The sequence below is a fragment of the Coregonus lavaretus genome, assembly GCF_964263955.1.
Source record: "Coregonus lavaretus genome assembly, chromosome: 24".
Classification (NCBI taxonomy): domain Eukaryota; kingdom Metazoa; phylum Chordata; class Actinopteri; order Salmoniformes; family Salmonidae; genus Coregonus; species Coregonus lavaretus.
In genome coordinates this window covers 7,977,540-7,995,652 of record NC_140011.1, presented here as the reverse complement: position 1 = coordinate 7,995,652, position 18,113 = coordinate 7,977,540, and the positions used below count along the sequence as shown (strand labels likewise).

Genomic DNA, 18,113 nt, shown 5'->3' with positions numbered 1-18,113 from the left:
GGTCTCTCCAGAGATGTTCGATTGGGTTGAAGTCCGGGCTCTGGCTGGGCCACTCAAGGACATTCAGAGACTTGTCCCGAAGCCACTCCTGCGTTGTCTGGGCTGTGTGCTTAGGGTCGTTGTCCTGTTGGAAGGTGAACCGTTGCCCCAGTCTGAGTTCCTGAACGCTCTGGAGAAGGTTTTCATCAAATATGTCTCTGTACTTTGCTCCGTTCATCTATCCCTTGATCCTGACTAGTCTCCCAGTCCCAGCCACTGAAAAACATCCCCACAGCATGATACTGCCACCACCATGCTTCACCGTAGGGATGGTGCCATGTTTCCTCCAGACATGACACTTGGCATTCAGGCCAAAGAGTTCAATCTTGGTTTCATCAGACCAGATAATCTTGTTTCTCATGGTCTGAGAATCCTTTAGGTGCCTTTTGGCAAATTCCAAGCGGGCTGTCATGTGCCTTTTACTGAGGAGTGGCTTCCGTCTGGCCACTCTACCATAAAGGCCTGATTGGTGGAGTGCTGCAAAGATGGTTGTCCTTCTGGAAGGTTCTCCCATCTCCACAGAGGAACTCTGGAGCTCTGTCAGAGTGACCATCGGGTTCTTGTTCACCTCACTGACCAAGGCCCTTCTCCCCCGATTGCTCAGTTTGGCCAGGCGGCCAGCTCTAGGAAGAGTCTTGGTGGTTCCAAACTTCTTCCATTTAAGAATGATGGAGGCCATTGTATTCTTGGGGACCTTCAATGTTTTGGTACCATTCCCCAGATCTGTGCCTCAACACAATTCTGTCTCGGAGCTCTACGGACAATTCATTCGACCCCATGGCTTGGTTTTTGCTCTGACATGCGCAATTATATCCAATCAATTGAATTTACCACAGGTGGACTCCAATCAAGTTGTAGAAACATCAAGGATGATCAATGGAAACAGAATGCACCTTAGCTCAATTTAGAGTCTCATAGCAAAGGGTCTGAATACCTATGTAAATAAGGTATTTCTGTTTTTAATTCTTTATGAATTTGCAAAAAAATCTACAAACCTGTTTTCACTTTGTCATTATGATATATTGTGTGTAGATTGATGAGGGACATAAAAAAAAAAATCAATTTTAGAATAAGGCTGTAATGTAACAAAATGTGGAAAAAGTCGAGGGGTCTGAATACTTTCCGAATGCACTGTATGTGGACACCTGCTCGTCGAACATCTCATTCCAAAATCATGGGCATTAATATGGAGTTGGTCCCCCCTTTGCTGCTATAACAGCCTCCACTCTTCTGGGAAGGCTTTCCACTAGATGTTGGAACACTGCTGCAGGGACTTGCTTCCATTCAGCCACAAGCGCATTAGTGAGGTCGGGGACTGATGTTGGGCGATTAGGCCTGGCTCGCAGTCATCGTTCCAATTCATCCCAAAGGTGTTCGATGGGGTTGAAGTCAGAGCTCTGTGCAGGCCAGTACAGTTCTTCCACACCGATCTCGACAAACCATTTCTGTATGGACCTTGCTTTGTGCACGGGGACATGGTCATGCTGAAACAGGACTTTCCCCAAACTGTTGCCAAAGTTGGAAGCACAGAATCGTCTAGAATGTCATTGTATGCTGTAGCGTTAAGATTTCACTTCACTAGAACTACGGGGCTTAGCCCGAACCATGAAAAACAACCCCAGAATATTATTCCTCCTCCAGCAAACTTTACAGTTGGCACGATGTAGTCGGGCAGGTAGCGTTCTCCTGGCATCTGCCAAACCCAGATTCGTCTGTCGGACTGCCAGATGGTAAAGCGTGATTCATCACTCCAGAGAATGCGTTTCCACTGCTCCATAGTCCAATGGCGGCGAGCTTTACAGCACTCCAGCCGACGCTTGGCATTGTGCATGGTGATCTTAGGCTTGTGTGCGGCTGCTCGGCCATGGAAACACATTTCATGAAGCTCCCGATGAACCGTTCTCGTGCTGACTTTGCTTCCATAGGCAGTTTGGAACTCGGTAGTGAGTGTTGCATCCGAGGACAGATGATTTTTACGTGCTGAGCTCTTCAGCACTTGGCGGTCCCGTTCTGTGAGCTTGTGTGACCTACCACTTCGCGGCTGAGCCGTTCCTAGACGTTTCCACTTCACAATAACCGGGGCAGCTCTAGCAGGGCAGACATTTTACAAACGGACTTGTTGGAATGGTGGTATCCTATGACGGCGCCACGTTGAATGTCACTGAGCTCTTCAGTAAGGCCATTCTACTGCCAATGTTTGTCTATGGAGACTGCATGGCTGTGTACTCGATTTTATACACCTGTCAGCAACGGGTGTGGCTGAAATAGCCGAATCAACTAATTTGAAGGGGTGTCCACATACTTTTGTATGTATTGTGGTTGAATCTGTGTTTGAAATTCACTGCTCGACTGAAGGACCTTACAGATTAATTGTACGTATAGGGTACAGAGATAAGGTAGTCATTCAAAAATCATGTTAAACACTATTATTGCACACAGAATGAGTCCATGCAACTTATTATGTGACTCGTTAAGCAAATCTTTACTCATTAACATATTTATGCTTGCCATAACAAAGTGGTTAATACTTATTGGCTCAAGACATTTCAACTTTAAATTAATTTGTAAAAATGTCAAAAAACAAACTTCCACTTTGACATTATGAGGTATTGTGTATAGGCCAGTAACAAAAAATCTCAATTTAATCAATTTTAAATTCAGGCTGTAAGGCAACATAATGTGGAAAAAGTCAAGGGGTGTGAATACTTTCTGAAGGCACTGTATATCAACTTTGTTTTGCTTGCTTATCATTTTGCTTAAATAAGGTGGCTGACAAACTGAAGAGACACGAAAGTACCTTAGATCTGATATCTCAGCTCTAATTAGATTTTCAACCATTTTTAAACATGAATATGCGACGTACCCCCTTGAACAGGCCTGTTCCTATGGAAAGCATTACACCCCGTAGAAGGCCGCCAGTCGTTCCTTCAGAGGCAGAGGGAACTGGTCTGAGAAACGCCTCCAGTTTTCCTCGCCCACCTGGTTCTTGAACCCATGGAGGATCTGAAAATATCAACACATAATTAGAATGTACACACAAAGCTATGCACGCACATGCATGGATCAGGATATTCTCATCTTCTCCTTTCTCACACACAGGTACTCAGTCTCGTAGACTAGGCCCTACATGGTACATAGGCCTTTTCGCAATTGGATTTGCTCAACTCCTGCGTCCTCTCTCCTCCGTCCACGCTGGCCTCCTTTTGAAAAAGGTCAAAGGTAATCGAGGCGAGGCGTGGCGGCGAGGAGAAGGAACGTGGACGAAAATGCGCTTGTATGAAATGAGACTCTCCGTCTCCACTCGCGCGTCATCAAGCAAATTACGTTTACAGGGGTGGAATCCCAAAATAAATGTGTAAAGTCAAAACTAATGTAGCTAGTTGGGCAATAAATGTTGTAGATGAAAGTATAAATAGCATATTGTTTTTAAATGTTTGAATGCTTTTCTCCTTCGAGAAAACAACTGCTTCAAAGGGGGTGTGGCAGATATCAAAACTCTTCCGCGAAGGACTCGGGTAGGATACACATGAATATCCTAGATGAAAGGTTGCTATCAATGAGGGGAGGACACTCTCCCGTTCGCCTACTAACAATTTGACACTCTCCTCGACCACTTATCTGTTTCCGGGTCACGGAGGAGAGAGGACGGAGGACAGAATTTTGCCTAAATGAAAAAAAGGCCACAGTCATGATCAGTTTTTACCTTGCCAAACATGTCTCGCAGATCATCCTTTGGATTTACCCATGAGGCCACTGCATCACAGAAAAATATAAAATCCTGGAGGAAATGAGAAAAAGTCTGGCTTGAGACAACAGTTTTCCAACTAACATCCTTCACTAATGGGGCCATCTAACCAGTAATGCAGTTCCTTTATTTTTCTTAGTCCTCAACTGATGGGGCCATGAAAAGAAGTGCAGTTTATACGTTATCCTCAAGAGGGAAGCATTGCCCAGGGGCCTCACCTGCACCACTCCTCCTGGGTTGACACTGATCATAGTGCAAATGCCTCGGAACGCTGAGTCTTTCTCCTCATTGTCTCTTATGTTGCGTAGAGAGGTGCACCTGCCAACAGGAACAGCCACGTTTTACACCAGGCCAGAGAGGCTGCATTTAAGTACTGCATAGCATTACAATTCAAAACCCTTATAGCACTCTGAAGTTACCATTGACTGTATTCAATAAGTTACTTGTACTTGCATAGGTATACCATATTACCTTTACCGTATTTTCCGCACTATAAGGCGCACCGGAGTATAAGCCGCAGCAGCTAAATTGAATGATGTGTACATATATAAGCCGCACTGGACTATAAGCCGCAGGTGTTTTAATGTTTAATTACCATATGAAAGCTTTTTTTGACTTTTTGCATTGAGACAGTTCTTCCCGCTGGCGTCTCCAACGTCTCACCATTGACTCATTGATGCCAAGGCTACGTGCAGCAGCTCTATTTCCTTCTTTTACAGCCAGATTGACTGCCTTTAACTTAAAAGCTGCATCATATGCATTTCTACGTTTGTTTTCCATAATGAGGGTTTGTGCATGAAAACTTCCTTTGCACAAACTGTCTCGCTCTCGTAATGTCTGTCTGTCTTGCTCTCGTTCTGTCTCTCGTACCACTCTCGGTTCCACTTTTACTTTTGCGCGCTACCTGTCTCACTCTTTTCCGGCCTCCAGCTTTTCCTGCTGGAGCCCGCTGCTTAAAGGTGGGGGGCGCGGACCGGTCATAGAGCCCATAGAGTTAAAGTTGGTGGACTGTAACCTGTAAAATCCATAGATTTAGGAGGTCTTCTAGTGGCCGTTAGCTGTAAAAATCCATAGATTAGCCGCACCGTTATATAAGCCGCAGGGTCGAAAAATTGGGAAAAAAGGCGCGGCTTATAGTCCGAAAATTACGGTACTTTTCACTAATACATTCTAACATAATTCAAAAACATAAATTCCACTATGAAAATGTAATTTATAAGTAAAATACCTTCCAAAATATAAAAATACTACATATTGCCTCAAAGGGTATTGTTGATTATATGTTACTGTAAAAAAGTACTAAATAGAACCTATAGTATATTAAAAGTAAACTTGCCATTTTTACTCCATACATGTGAATTCAATCTACGACCATTTAGATATTTCAAAGATTTGATACTACCGGAAGTACTTTAACAAAGACTACTTAGTTACAGTGCCTTGCAAAAGTATTCATCCCCCTTGGCGTTTTTCCTATTTTGTTGCATTACAACCTGTAATTTAAATGGATTTATATTTGGATTGCATGTAAATGGACATTCACAAAATAGTCCAAATTGGTGAAGTGAAATGAAAACAATTACTTGTTTCAAGAAATTCTACAAAATCAATAACGGAAAAGTGGTGCGTGCATATGTATTCACCCCCTTTGCTATGAAGCCCCTAAATAAGCTCTGGTGCAACCAATTAATTACCTTCAGAAGTCACATAATTAGTTAAATAAAGTCCACCTGTGTGCAATCTAAGTGTCATATGATCTGTCACAGGATCTCAGTATATATACACACCTGTTCTGAAAGGCCCCAGAGTCTACAACACCACTAAGCAAGGGGCACCAGGTCCTCTGTAGCTCAGCTGGTAGAGCACGGCGCTTGTAACGCCAAGGTAGTGGGTTCGATCCCCGGGACCACCCATACACAAAAATGTATGCACGCATGACTGTAAGTCGCTTTGGATAAAAGCGTCTGCTAAATGGCATATTATTATTATTATTATTACCAAGCAAGCGGCACCATGAAGACCAAGGAGCTCTCCAAACAGGTCAGGGACAAAGTTGTGGAGAAGTACAGATCAGGGTTGGGTTATAAAAAAATATCCGAAACTTTGAACATCCCACGGAGCACCATTAAATCCATTATTAAAAAATTTAAAGAATATGGCACCACAACAAACCTGCCAAGAGAGGGCCGCCCACCAAAACTCACGGACCAGGCAAGGAGGGCATTAATCAGAGGCAACAAAGAGACCAAAGATAACCCTGAAGGAGCAGCAAAGCTCCACAGCGGAGTTTGGAGTATCTGTCCATAGGACCACATTAAGCCGTACACTCCAGACAAAAAGCCATTGCTTAAAGAAAAAAATAAGCAAACGTTTGGTGTTCACCAAAAGGCATGTGGGAGACTCCCCAAACATATGGAAGAAGGTACTCTGGTCAGATGAGACTAAAATTGAGCTTTTTGGCCATCAAGGAAAACGCTATGTCTTGCGCAAACCCAACACCTCTCATCACCCCGAGAGCACCATCCCAACAGTGAAGCATGGTGGTGGCAGCATTATGCTGTGGGGATGTTTTTCATCGGCAGGGACTGGGAAACTGGTCAGAATTGAAGGAATGATGGATGGCGCTAAATACAGGGACATTCTTGAGGGAAACCTGTTTCGGTCTTCCAGAGATTTGAGACTGGGACGGAGGTTCACCTTCCAGCAGGACAATGACCCTAAGCATACTGCTAAAGCAACACTCGACTGGTTTAAGGGGAAACATTTAAATGTATTGGAATGGCCTAGTCAAAGCCCAGACCTCCATCCAATTGAGAATCTGTGGTATGACTTAAAGATTGCTGTACACCAGCGGAACCCATCCAACTTGAAGGAGCTGGAGCAGTTTTGCCTTGAGGAATGGGCAAAAATCCCAGTGGCTAGATATATCAAGCTTATAGAGACATACCCCAAGAGACTTGCAGCTTTAATTACTACAAAAGGTGGCTCTACAACTATTGACTTTGGGGGGGTGAATAGTTATGCACGCTCAAGTTCTGTTTTCTTGTCTTATTTTCCATCTTCAAAGTGGTAGGCATGTTGTGTAAATCAAATGATACAAACCCCCCAAAAATCAATTTTAATTCCAGGTTGTAAGGCAACAAAATAGGAAAAATGCCAAGTGGGGTGAATACTTTCGCAAGCCACTGTATGTACAACACATTCTTGTGGGGAGAAAATGATTTCTCTCAGGTTATCTAAAACGGTATCAGAATTGTGCATGCACATCAAACAAACCTGTCATTCTGAGACTGTGTGTGAAGGCACTTAACTCTATTCACTTACACGTGAGTCACTAAAACTGCTTTATCACTTAAAATAACTTCAATTTGGCCCATGTGGCATTCAGGCAAGCCTTTACTATAGCACCTTATCAATGCCAATTTCTTATGAAATATTAACTTTTTTTTTAAAGGAAGTTTTGAGGAATTCTGGGATAGGCACATGCAGCTGGAGGACTATTGGACGAGATGGGGGATTTGGGAATAATCCGGGAATACTTTTGGGAATTATTTTGGAATGCGTCTGGAATTTTTGGGAAGCCATTTGTTTTCCCTTTTTCTTTCTGAACCAGCAGGCATGTGACAATCTGATCCCATGCACTAATTAGTAGTTAGTGACAATTAACAACGACAAAAAAAAAGCTAAATAAATAAACCAATAATGTATCAAATACATGAAGGTGCTACTGAGGCAAAATAAATCACAGACTGAGGGGACCTAAAAGAGGACAAGATTAGTCACATGGTTGGCAATTGATTACGGACTGATTCAGGAGAAACAGAAAATACTTATTTTAGAAAGAAAGATGATGAAGAGACAGAGAAAGACAGTGACAGGGAAGGAAAGCGAGAGTGACAGGACAGGGAGAGACAGACGCGGAGAAAGAGAAAATGAATTAAATAAAAATATATTGAATAATACACACCAGGGTCTTATAAACTGCTGTAGCATGGGTGCCACCTCTTGAGGACAAACGTAACCAAGACGACCAATTGTTATTGCTAAGGTAACGCAATCACGGATATACACCACCAAACGCCAACCAAGACATGAGCAATGAGGAGGAGGAGAAAAAATAAAGAAAAAACAAACAAACAACTCAGAAACATAAATCAACAGAATCTGTGCATGATATTAAACAGAAGAATTCACTAGTGTTGATTACTACTGCCCCGCTCACTACTGGGGGAAAAATTTAAGATAGTATGACACTCTAAAAACAAACAACTAATTTAAGGGAGAACACTTTGACAACACAATATCAAATCAAACGGCAACATGCCTGCTCGGACGTCAGAAATATGACATCAGAAGTATGAATGGTGAAATGGCCTCTGTTCTCTTGCAACAAACTCCTCTCTCCCAAATGTTAAATGAATGATCTTCATCTAAATGTAAAAGTGTAAATGTGAAGTCATTAATGTTTATACAGTTATTATTCCTCTCAAAGTTGGCAGCTGGGAATTGAGCTTTCATAGGTTTCTCCCTTAAACTCACAAAAAGGTTCATCTTTCCATAAGAAACAGAAACGTTCTTTCTTTTGGTTGTAAAAGAAATGACAGTACTCCAAGCCAACTACATGGAAGGAGACTAGTATCCAGCACAGCAGGTTCTTATGAAGAGGCAGAGAGGAGCGAGGACCTAAGTTTAAGAGACACAAAACGATGCAACATTCTCATTAAGAAACAGGAATTTATGAACAGTCCAATGAGACATGCAGAAAGCAGATGATAGGCTCATTAGAAATTGAGTTCAGTGCAGGATAGGCTGATTTGTTTCAAATGAGGGTGGAGGGGAGGAGTTATAGCTATATATGGCCTCAAACCCAATCCACCTCAATTTCAGTGTTTAGCGTTGATGTGACTTTATATGCGTGTGTTTTAAAAGTGCTCTGAATTATCAAATTGGTGAGCTATAAGATAATCAACATGGATATATTTCTGAATGTTTTGATTGGTTAGGGGAAAAATGTTGATTGGGAAACCAAATGGAAACAAAGAGGTTTATGTTTCGATTTATCATACTAAAATAGAATGGCAGTGGTCTGAGCTCAACAGCATAGTGCTATGGCTCCATCAACTCATCACGTATCCTGCATCAAACACTTGCCATCCTTTAACTAAACAACATTCAACATCTATTGGCAGATATGCATTCACATTTAAAAAACAGTAACTAAAAACAACAAATAAACTGACAAACAGAACAACATCTACAAATTCCCCAGTTTCCCTGGTAGGGATAGTTAAGCAGGTTACACTTCACCCTCATTTTGGCTCAGTGGTTCTAGTTTATGACGGGCGGCCATTTTGGCTTTCCCAAGCACAGTCTCCAATTCGAATAGAGCTTCTAAATAAGAGCAGAGTGTAACTGAAGGTTTGTTTGCTAAGTGTAGGTGCTATAACATTTCAACACCACAAAAATGTTTAGGGTGGGATTAACTCTTTTCTCAATCAGCAAAGAAGACTAGTTATTATTATTTATTATTATTATCCGAGTGTTCAGTAAACATTCAGTTTGTCAAATTAACCGTATGAAAACTCTAAGCATTTAGCTGTAAGTGAGGTTGGGAGACACTCATCTGTCTCAGTTAAGGCCTCACTGTCACCTACTGATGCTGCTCAACACTTCAACTTTACTTCAATGGAAATACAGCTAGAAAAACCTGACAACCATAGGCACAATAGAATCAATTCATTTCAGTTAATCACGCCAAGACTGTACACTTACAGGGTTCGCTCGGTTTTTAAACTTACTCTATAGCTAGGTTTCCATCCAATTGGCAACAGATTTTCATGCTAATATTCTAAAATCCGCATAAAAACAATATGCACATTTTCCCACCAGAGATGTGTTTCCATCAAATTGACTTGTAAAAGGCGGTGGGTGATGACATAGTGCACATAAAATAACTTTTGCGGTTAAAAAATACAAGTTAAATGGGTTTCCATCGCATTTTCAACTCTACTGATGGTTTTGTCACAACAAATGTTGCGTTATATCGCTAATGTTCCCTCTCTGGTCTTCGCATGTGTGCTCCAACCAACAGCTCGCAGATACAATGCAGGTAGGCTATCTACATGATGAGATTATGGATAAGAGCACACATTTTTTTTCTTGTCAAAGCGGCAGTCAAGCATCGATCATCATGTCACCAGAATAAGACCCTCAATATTTATTGGAAAGGAGCATCAAGCTCATCACCGTGCACTTTCACCACCCAGTGAAGTTCCTCATCATTTATTTAATCTGTAGCCTAATAAACTGCATGTTTTCCCGAGTCGTAGTGGGAGGACTACATAACATATCATCGCGTGACTCCGAGTTAACTTCGATATGATGGTTATTATATCAATATTTGTGCATAAAGGGATTTCAACCTTGCCTGGCTACCCAGAGTCCTTACTCCAGCCAAACGCTACGCTACGCCACGCCCATGGACATTAGTTTCTTCTCTGAAATGAGTCTGGATCTGAGTACCTCCCTGACCCTTCACCGAATGCGAACACATTCAGGGCCATCTGATTGGTCCAGAAACCGATGGGTTGGGCCAGAGCCAGAACACACGTGGGTAAAGTGGCAGTTTGAAAATTCGCCATTGGCTTTGATAATCTGATAGGTTGAATATGATCCAATCAATGAGGACTGTTTTGTACAATGCCCCTCGTGCCCTTCGTCACCACAAACTACTTCAATGATTGCAGTCTCAGACTAAAGTAGGTAGCGAATGACAGAGCAGCAGAATAATTTAGTGTGAGTCGTCAGTCTAGTTTCCGCCACCATTTCTCGCATAATTAATTTTACCAACAAAAAGATCCCACCTTGTCTAGCACATTTTGTTTTGTCGACATTTGGAAAGTTCACCGACAAATGTGCTGTTTCCATCAGGCCTGTCATGACATTTTTTATCCAACATTTACTTTACTCGCATAAAAGGATGGAAACCTGGTTAGTGAGGAACAAAATTTGTATCTATCAATCTCTCTTTATCACTCTCTCTTTCCACCTGAGCAACATTACATTTACTTCAGCAGGGATCCAACAACCCATAAACACAGCCTCTAAGCCATAGATCAGTTGGTAGGAGTAGTTGGGATATTTGGGCGAAACCGGCGAAACCTGTAAGGCCCAGGGCTTGGGGAGCCTTTCAGATAGAGATGAATGGCCTCATCTCAATTCAGAGGGTGCGTCCCAATAATCTCTCCTTCATCCTGAAGTGTGCACTCGTTCACTACTCCCCAAAAACGAAAAACGCATTGGATTAGTCTTGGCACGGGCTAGGTGGAGTTTTCATATACCAGTCATTTCCTGTCAAATCCATGAAGGGAAGTGAACAAGTGCACACTTTGGGAGAAGGGAGGGACGATTGGGATGCGCTCAGAGTAGGCCTGACGGACTGTGCAACACCTCCCTGTGCTGTGGCTGGCGGGCTCAGCAAAGCGCCACCTTGTGGTACCTGTGTTCTCCAGCAGGGTCTTTGGGGTGTTGGGCCTGTTGATGATCTCAACCAGCTGGTGCAGCACCATGGCCACGTAGGGCTGCATCTCAGCGCCTGGGGAGAGGCCGGAAAAATGAAGGTCCGTGAGTGAGGCCGTGGGTGTGAATGCAAGTGTGAGTGCGTGTGTGTGTTCATTAGAATGCATGTAAGCTGGTGTGTGTGTGACCGTTTTGTGACATTTTGTGGACACTCACCCATTTGTATAGATATCTCTCCGATTGCCCATGTTGCATTGTTGCACACCGATATCAATTCTGGGTTCAGATTAGTGCCTAATATAGGCATGAAATCAGCTGCACAGGAGAGAAAGAGGCTTATACCATCGGTAATTGATAAGCTCACATTTGGACTACTAGGCAGTGTGTTACTGCCAATGTGGTGTAAGAGAAAAGAGTACGTACCAATGCATGGCTTTACGTGCTGGAAACAAGCCTTAGTCAGGTCACCCAGCAGAGCAAAGGAGCTCTGACGCACCTCAGGCATTTTGTCCTGAATGAGAGGAAGAGAAAGAAAGAAAGAGGGGGAGAGAGAAAGAGAGAGGGGGAGAGAGAGAGGAAGAGGAAGAGAGAGTAGAGAGAATTTTGCTTGATAACAAATACGATTTTATTTACAGTTACTTTACATTAGTGGCGGGGCTCTATAATAATTGTTTTCCAGTGCCAAGACAGACAACTGTGATGTTAGCCTATGACTTAAAAAGTAAGCCATTTCATCTAACATATCCAGGAAATGCATGATTGATATTTTGATGTGCAACCTTTGATGTTGGATCCAGAATTATCAGATTTCTTTTGGCGCTTCATATTGGCCTATAGGCTATATTATTCACTACCTGAGGAAGTGGGAACGCAAAACACTTAGCTAGATTGTTAACTCTAAATATGATATTGTTGCTAGATAGCCATGTAGGCTAATTGATTAATAATTCTGTAAATGTAGCCTGACTGTCCTACAAAAACTTTCCAGCGCCAAGCCTAGGCTACTTGATGTAGGCCTATTCACTGCAAACGGTGCGCTCCGCTCTGCAGGCGCATCAAAACCATACTAACTACAGCCTACTCCGGTTGTAAAGTGGTGCCATGAACTTAATATTAAGAGGTGAGAAATTCATTATATAAAACACAGAAAGATGTGACTCTCCTCTTTGTAACTAGAACAGCAGTTGCTTTGAAAACTGTATTTTTCCCGCAATAGCATTTTGAGCAACGGTCATACGCTTGTGCTTCTCAGAATGCATCTCTCCCTCCTCCTTGCGCAGAGTGGGGAGAGAGAGTGAGAATTGGCTCGCTCAGACAGCAGCCGACAGCGAAATCGGTAATATTCGGTTTATCGTCCCAGCTCTAGGTGAGGACACTGGTTACCTGCATGCACTGGTACATGAGCGTGAGGATGTTGCTAGGGGCGACCAGCTGCTCGATGTTGCCGCCCAACCCTTCAGCCAACCCGCTAAGCAGGTCCAGGGCCACAATCATAAAGTCCTTATCAGGGGCCTCGTACTGGTCTGGCTGGGACTGGTGGAGCTGGATGGAGAGCGAGGGGGGAGGGGGTAAAAAAAAGGTAGACGGACGATAGAGGAAGTGAGAGAGTGTGTGGATTAGAATTGGGAAAGGAGAGATTGGAAACAATTAGATGCCACATACCCCAAGCATGACACCCCACTGCGAGCAGATAAGTCTTCCAAATGTTCTCACACACACACACAAACAAACAATCTGTGCCAATTGCCTCTCCATGGTGTTCAGTGCCAACTCACGCAGCCAGTTGGCACAAACAAGATATTGTTTACAGACAAGAAAAAAAGCAAGGCGCTACACAAACAAAGTCACTTATGCAACAGACTGATTAGGTGAGCCAGAATCCAGGCAGAAAATGTACATAATTCACTAGACAGACACTGTGTAGGCCTTTAAAAATTAATTGTATCCATTTTAGAATAAGGCTGTAACGTAACAAAATGTGGAAAAAGTCAAGGGGTCTGAATACTTTACAAATGCACTGCGTGCGTGCGTGTCTCACCATAGCCTGAGCGAGGGTCTTCTGCACCAGGTTAACACAGCGCTGGTACACAGGCTCACAGTAGGGCAGGAAACCACTCTGGAGAGCCGTGGCTACTGACGACAGGCACTGAGAGAGGGATGGAGAGAGAGAGAGAGAGAAAGAAGGACAGAGATGGGGGGGAAGAAAGGGAAAGAAAGAGTTGGGGTGATTGAGAGAAAGGGGAAGTGACAAAAGAGAGGACATAAGAGGAATAAATAATATTATACTTGATAACCTCAGTTACAGTGGCTTGCGAAAGTATTCACCCCCCCCATGGCATTTTTCCAATTTTGTTGCCTTAAAACCTGGAATTAAAATGGATTTTTGGGGGGTTTGTATCATTTGATTTACACAACATGCCTACCACTTTGAAGATGCAAAATAGTTTTTGGGGTGAAACAAGAAATAAGACAAAAAAAACAGAAAACTTGAGCATGCATAACTATTCACTGTAGGGATGGTGTTCTCGGGGAGAGGTGTTGGGTTTGCGCCAGACATAGCGTTTTCCTTGTTGGCCAAAAAGCTCAATTTTAGTCTCATCTAACCAGAGTACCTTCTTCCATATGTTTGGGGAGTCTCCCACATGCCTTTTGGTGAACACCAAACGTGTTAGCTTATTTTTTTCTTTAAGCAATGGCTTTTTTTCTGGCCACTCTTCCGGAAAGCCCAGCTCTGTGGAGTGTATGGCTTAAAGTGGTCCTATGGACAGATACGTCAATCTCCGCTGTGGAGCTCTGCAGCTCCTTCAGGGTTATCGTTGGTCTCTTTGTTGCCTTTCTGATTAATGCCCTCCTTGCATGGTCTTTGAGTTTTGGTGGGCGGCCCTCTCTTGGCATGTTTGTTGTGGTGCCATATTTACATTTACATTTACATTTTAGTCATTTAGCAAACGCTCTTATCCAGAGCGACTTACAGTTAGTGAATAAATATTTATTTATTACTTTTTTAATACTGGCCCCCCGTGGGAATCGAACCCACAACTCTGGCGTTGCAAACGCCATGCTCTATCAACTGAGCTACATCCCTGCCGGCCATTCCCTCCCCTACCCTGGACGACGCTGGGCCAATTGTGCGCCGCCCATGATTCTCCCGGTCGCGGCCGGCTGCGACAGAGCCTGGATTTAAATGGTGCTCCATGGGATGTTCAAAGTTTTAGATATTTTTTTATAACCCAACCCTGATCTGTACTTCTCCACAACTTTGTCCCTGACCTGTTTGGAGAGCTCCTTGGTCTTCATTGTGTCACTTGCTTGGTGGTGCCCCTTGCTTAGTGGTGTTGCAGACTCTGGGGCCTTTCAGAACAGGTGTATATATACTGAGATCATGTGACACTTAGATTGCACACAGGTGGACTTTATTTAACTAATTATGTGACTTCTGAAGGTAATTGGTTGCACCAGAGCTTATTTTGGGGCTTCATACATATGCACGCACCACTTTTCCGTTATTTATTTAGTATAATTTTTTGAAACAAGTAATTTTTTTAATTTCACTTCACCAATTTGGATTATTTTGTGTATGTCCATTATATGAAATCCAAATAAAAATCCATTTAAATTACAGGTTGTAATGCAACAAAATAGGAAAAACGCCAAGGGGGGTGAATACTTTTGCAAGGCACTGTACAGGTAGTAATTTATCGTTTTACAGGGTAAGCATTTGTTGTCGGTAAAGTGTGGGAAACTCCTCGAGGCGGTTAGTAGGGTTTTAAAGGGAGGGTATATTACTGGACACTTTTAAAGTTTACCAGTAAACTACAAGAATTCTGGTATCTTTCAAGGATTTCATTTAATCTATCACAAGACATCTAGTGGCCCTTTTGGGTACTTCAGATTATCACAGGTGTCTGTCATTATCTCTGGCCCTATGTGTGGCATGATCTCATGTAAAGTATATGAAATAAATAAGATGATTTTAAAATAAAAATAGAATGACAACGCTGTAAAACATTATCCTAAATATTACCCTAAATGAATACCATTGGGATTTAATGTGAGGGTTTCAGCATGAAATATCCTTTATATTTTCTTACACACTTATTTTACTATGTCAATATGTGACTCGTTTCAGGAAACTAGGCGTATGTCGTCATCACTACTTTACAGGAGAGGCATTTGAACATAAACAATTATTTTTAATCAAAACGCATTTGCAGAAATGCCTTCTGGAACATGTGAACTTTCATGTGCCTTAATAACGAACTTGTATGTCATCTGTAAATACGAATAGAACTGTTACATTACGAGCCTCGTTGGTTTAGCCACGGAAAAAGACAGGAACCTTGCCGCTAGCAATGATTGGCTGAGAATGTATGGGCTGGACATGTCAAGAGATTAATTCTGATTGGTCTGCCATTTAGCACGCTTATGTCTATAACATGAGCTGCTCAGTATGTGTAGGTAATCCTTTCTAACGCAGCTATTTTGAAAGATATCCCGAAGAACTGCATAAGTGTTGCTAATGCTCTCCAATTTCTGGAGAACAGAGTTTTGAAATCAGTGGAATGCCCGGTGGAAGCAGAGTATGATAGCTAAGGAGATGGAGAAAAGTCTGGCGTTTGATTGCATATATTGTGGAGGGAGTCGAAAAGAGAACACAAAGAAGAAGGCTGTGGAATAAAACACTTGTCTCCGAGTTACATCTTCAAACTAAGGGCAACCATGGCATCCATGACAGAGGGAGAAGCGTTCATCCATGTATACGGGTAAAAGAGTCTAGCTAGCTACATTCAGATTTTATACGTTTCTAATTTTGTCAGAAAGTCATTTTCATTGCAAGTTAAAACGTACTGTTAGCTAGCTAGCTAACGTTAGCTGACTGGCTCGCTAGCTAACGTTATGTGTATGATCTGTGTAGTAATATTATTCATCAGAGCCATTTGCATTGCTAGTTATAGCCTAATGTTAGCTAGCTAGCTAACATTGAACCTAGTTAGTTGATTAGCTTTAGCTACCAGCAGATTCATACAGGGTAGTAATGTTATGAGTTGGGATTATGTTTCATTGTTTAGCTAGCTAGCTACATGTTTAAACAAAAGACTCCACTATGCAAGTAACCATTTCACTGTACCGTTTACACCTTCTGTATCCTGTGCATGTGACAAATAAACGTTGATTTTATTTGATATAGTGTGTGTTTACCAGAGACGGTAATGTATAGAACAACATGACCTGCACCTAAGTCAAATTAGGATATAACGTTAGGCCAACAAGACAGTGTCCAAGTTCAAAAATTATCCGGTAGAAGAATGCCCTGCTTTTATTTTGTCACACTCACAACCGTAAGCTATTATCTGTAATTAGTTCGCCATTAACTTGTAAATAATGATCTGGTTGTGAGTTTATTTTCCTGTAATAACAAATACAAATTAGCTAAAGATAAGACGTTGTCAGCTATATGATATGGTAATTATTTGTACTGGCTAGCCAGCTAACGTAACGTTAGCTAGCTAACAAGCTAGAAACGAATCAAAACATTGTTTAAGAAAGTTGCTTTTAGTTGCCTGGTTTGCTAGATTGACATATACTAAATTCATTTTAAACGGATGGGTTTACTGGTGTTAAAATACACCAATTATGCTATTTTGGACAACCAGGCTGCTGATGTCATGCAGCCTGTTATTTTTGTGTTTATACTTTTTCATAACGACAACGACAAGTTTGATGTCAGACGACAATAGAATGTTCATGATGTCACTGCGACAACAGTCTACAAACATGTCGATAGACGTAGCATAAACCAGCCTTTAGTCTTAAAATCTTTGGTTGTTTAGTACACTACCATACTCACTCTGTATAGAACATGGCCTCCTATGTGAATCCTTAAAGAGATGGGTGGGGCTACGGCTTAAGAGGGTGTGGACGATGCTGAATGGGTGTAGACAAAGGAGAGCTCTCCAATAGGTGTAGCAAAACATTCAAGGGCCATTTTCTCAAAAGTGGGGTTACAAAGTTGATCAACTTTCAAAACAGAATTACTTTCCCATTGTTCCTCAACTGTAGTGTATGACATACCATTTTCTAGCTCTGATTCTCTATTTTTATCCAATGTAAAAAAAACACCATTTAACATTTTGCGACGTAAGGCCGAATCGAGCAAGTCGGTCACATATGTATTTTGGTCAATGTTTTGGTGTCAAACTGGTGACAGTTGTGAAAAAAGTCAATAGTTGGAAGAGTTGCAGAGTTAATTGCAAATAATGCCATTGTTGATTAGATGCTTTTTTTTATTAATTAGGATACTTCCTCTTGAACCTTATGGTCTATCTAATAGAAACTCATGGACAATGTGGACACAGATATGAAACAATTAAGACTATATATGAATACGTTTAAAAAAAAGTTATTCAAGTATAAATTACCAGAGTTACAATAGATCGACATATATTTACTCTTAATTACCTAAATTACTGAAGATTCCGGTAACTTTGGTAAACTACCTGTAGCTTTGCAACCCTAATGGTGAGGCTCACCTCTAGTAAAGGGAACAGATCCTTGTCTTCATCCTTCAACTGGTTCCACTTTGCTATCAGCGGAGGCATCAGCATCTGAATGTACTCCTAAACACATACAGTAGAACACACATTAGCAATCACAATCCGACACACACCTGAAAGGGGAAATCAAATGCAAGTGTAGATGCTGTATTGCTCAAGTCATTGCTGTGTGTGTGGGAGACGTCATTGGCGGAATGTGTGTGTGTGTGTGTGTCTAAAGATGAGAAAGATTCCTAAAGGAACAATGTTTCCCCCCT

The 18,113-nt window shown here is 42.0% G+C and overlaps 1 protein-coding gene across 1 annotated transcript in view; it reads right to left on the bottom strand.

Moving 5' to 3' along the window:
• Window positions 1-18,113, bottom strand: part of tnpo1 (transportin 1) — a 66,132-nt gene that overhangs the window by 1,635 nt on the left and 46,384 nt on the right. The window contains exons 15-24 of the mRNA XM_084140808.1: window positions 17,833-17,919; window positions 13,341-13,448; window positions 12,686-12,844; window positions 11,726-11,813; window positions 11,519-11,617; window positions 11,283-11,378; window positions 7,752-7,827; window positions 4,003-4,102; window positions 3,743-3,817; window positions 2,903-3,042 (exon numbers count right to left, since the gene is read on the bottom strand). Of these exons, the coding sequence (XP_083996934.1) occupies window positions 2,935-3,042; window positions 3,743-3,817; window positions 4,003-4,102; window positions 7,752-7,827; window positions 11,283-11,378; window positions 11,519-11,617; window positions 11,726-11,813; window positions 12,686-12,844; window positions 13,341-13,448; window positions 17,833-17,919 (996 nt within the window). The 3' untranslated portion in view covers window positions 2,903-2,934. The remainder of the gene's footprint in view (window positions 1-2,902; window positions 3,043-3,742; window positions 3,818-4,002; window positions 4,103-7,751; window positions 7,828-11,282; window positions 11,379-11,518; window positions 11,618-11,725; window positions 11,814-12,685; window positions 12,845-13,340; window positions 13,449-17,832; window positions 17,920-18,113) is intronic.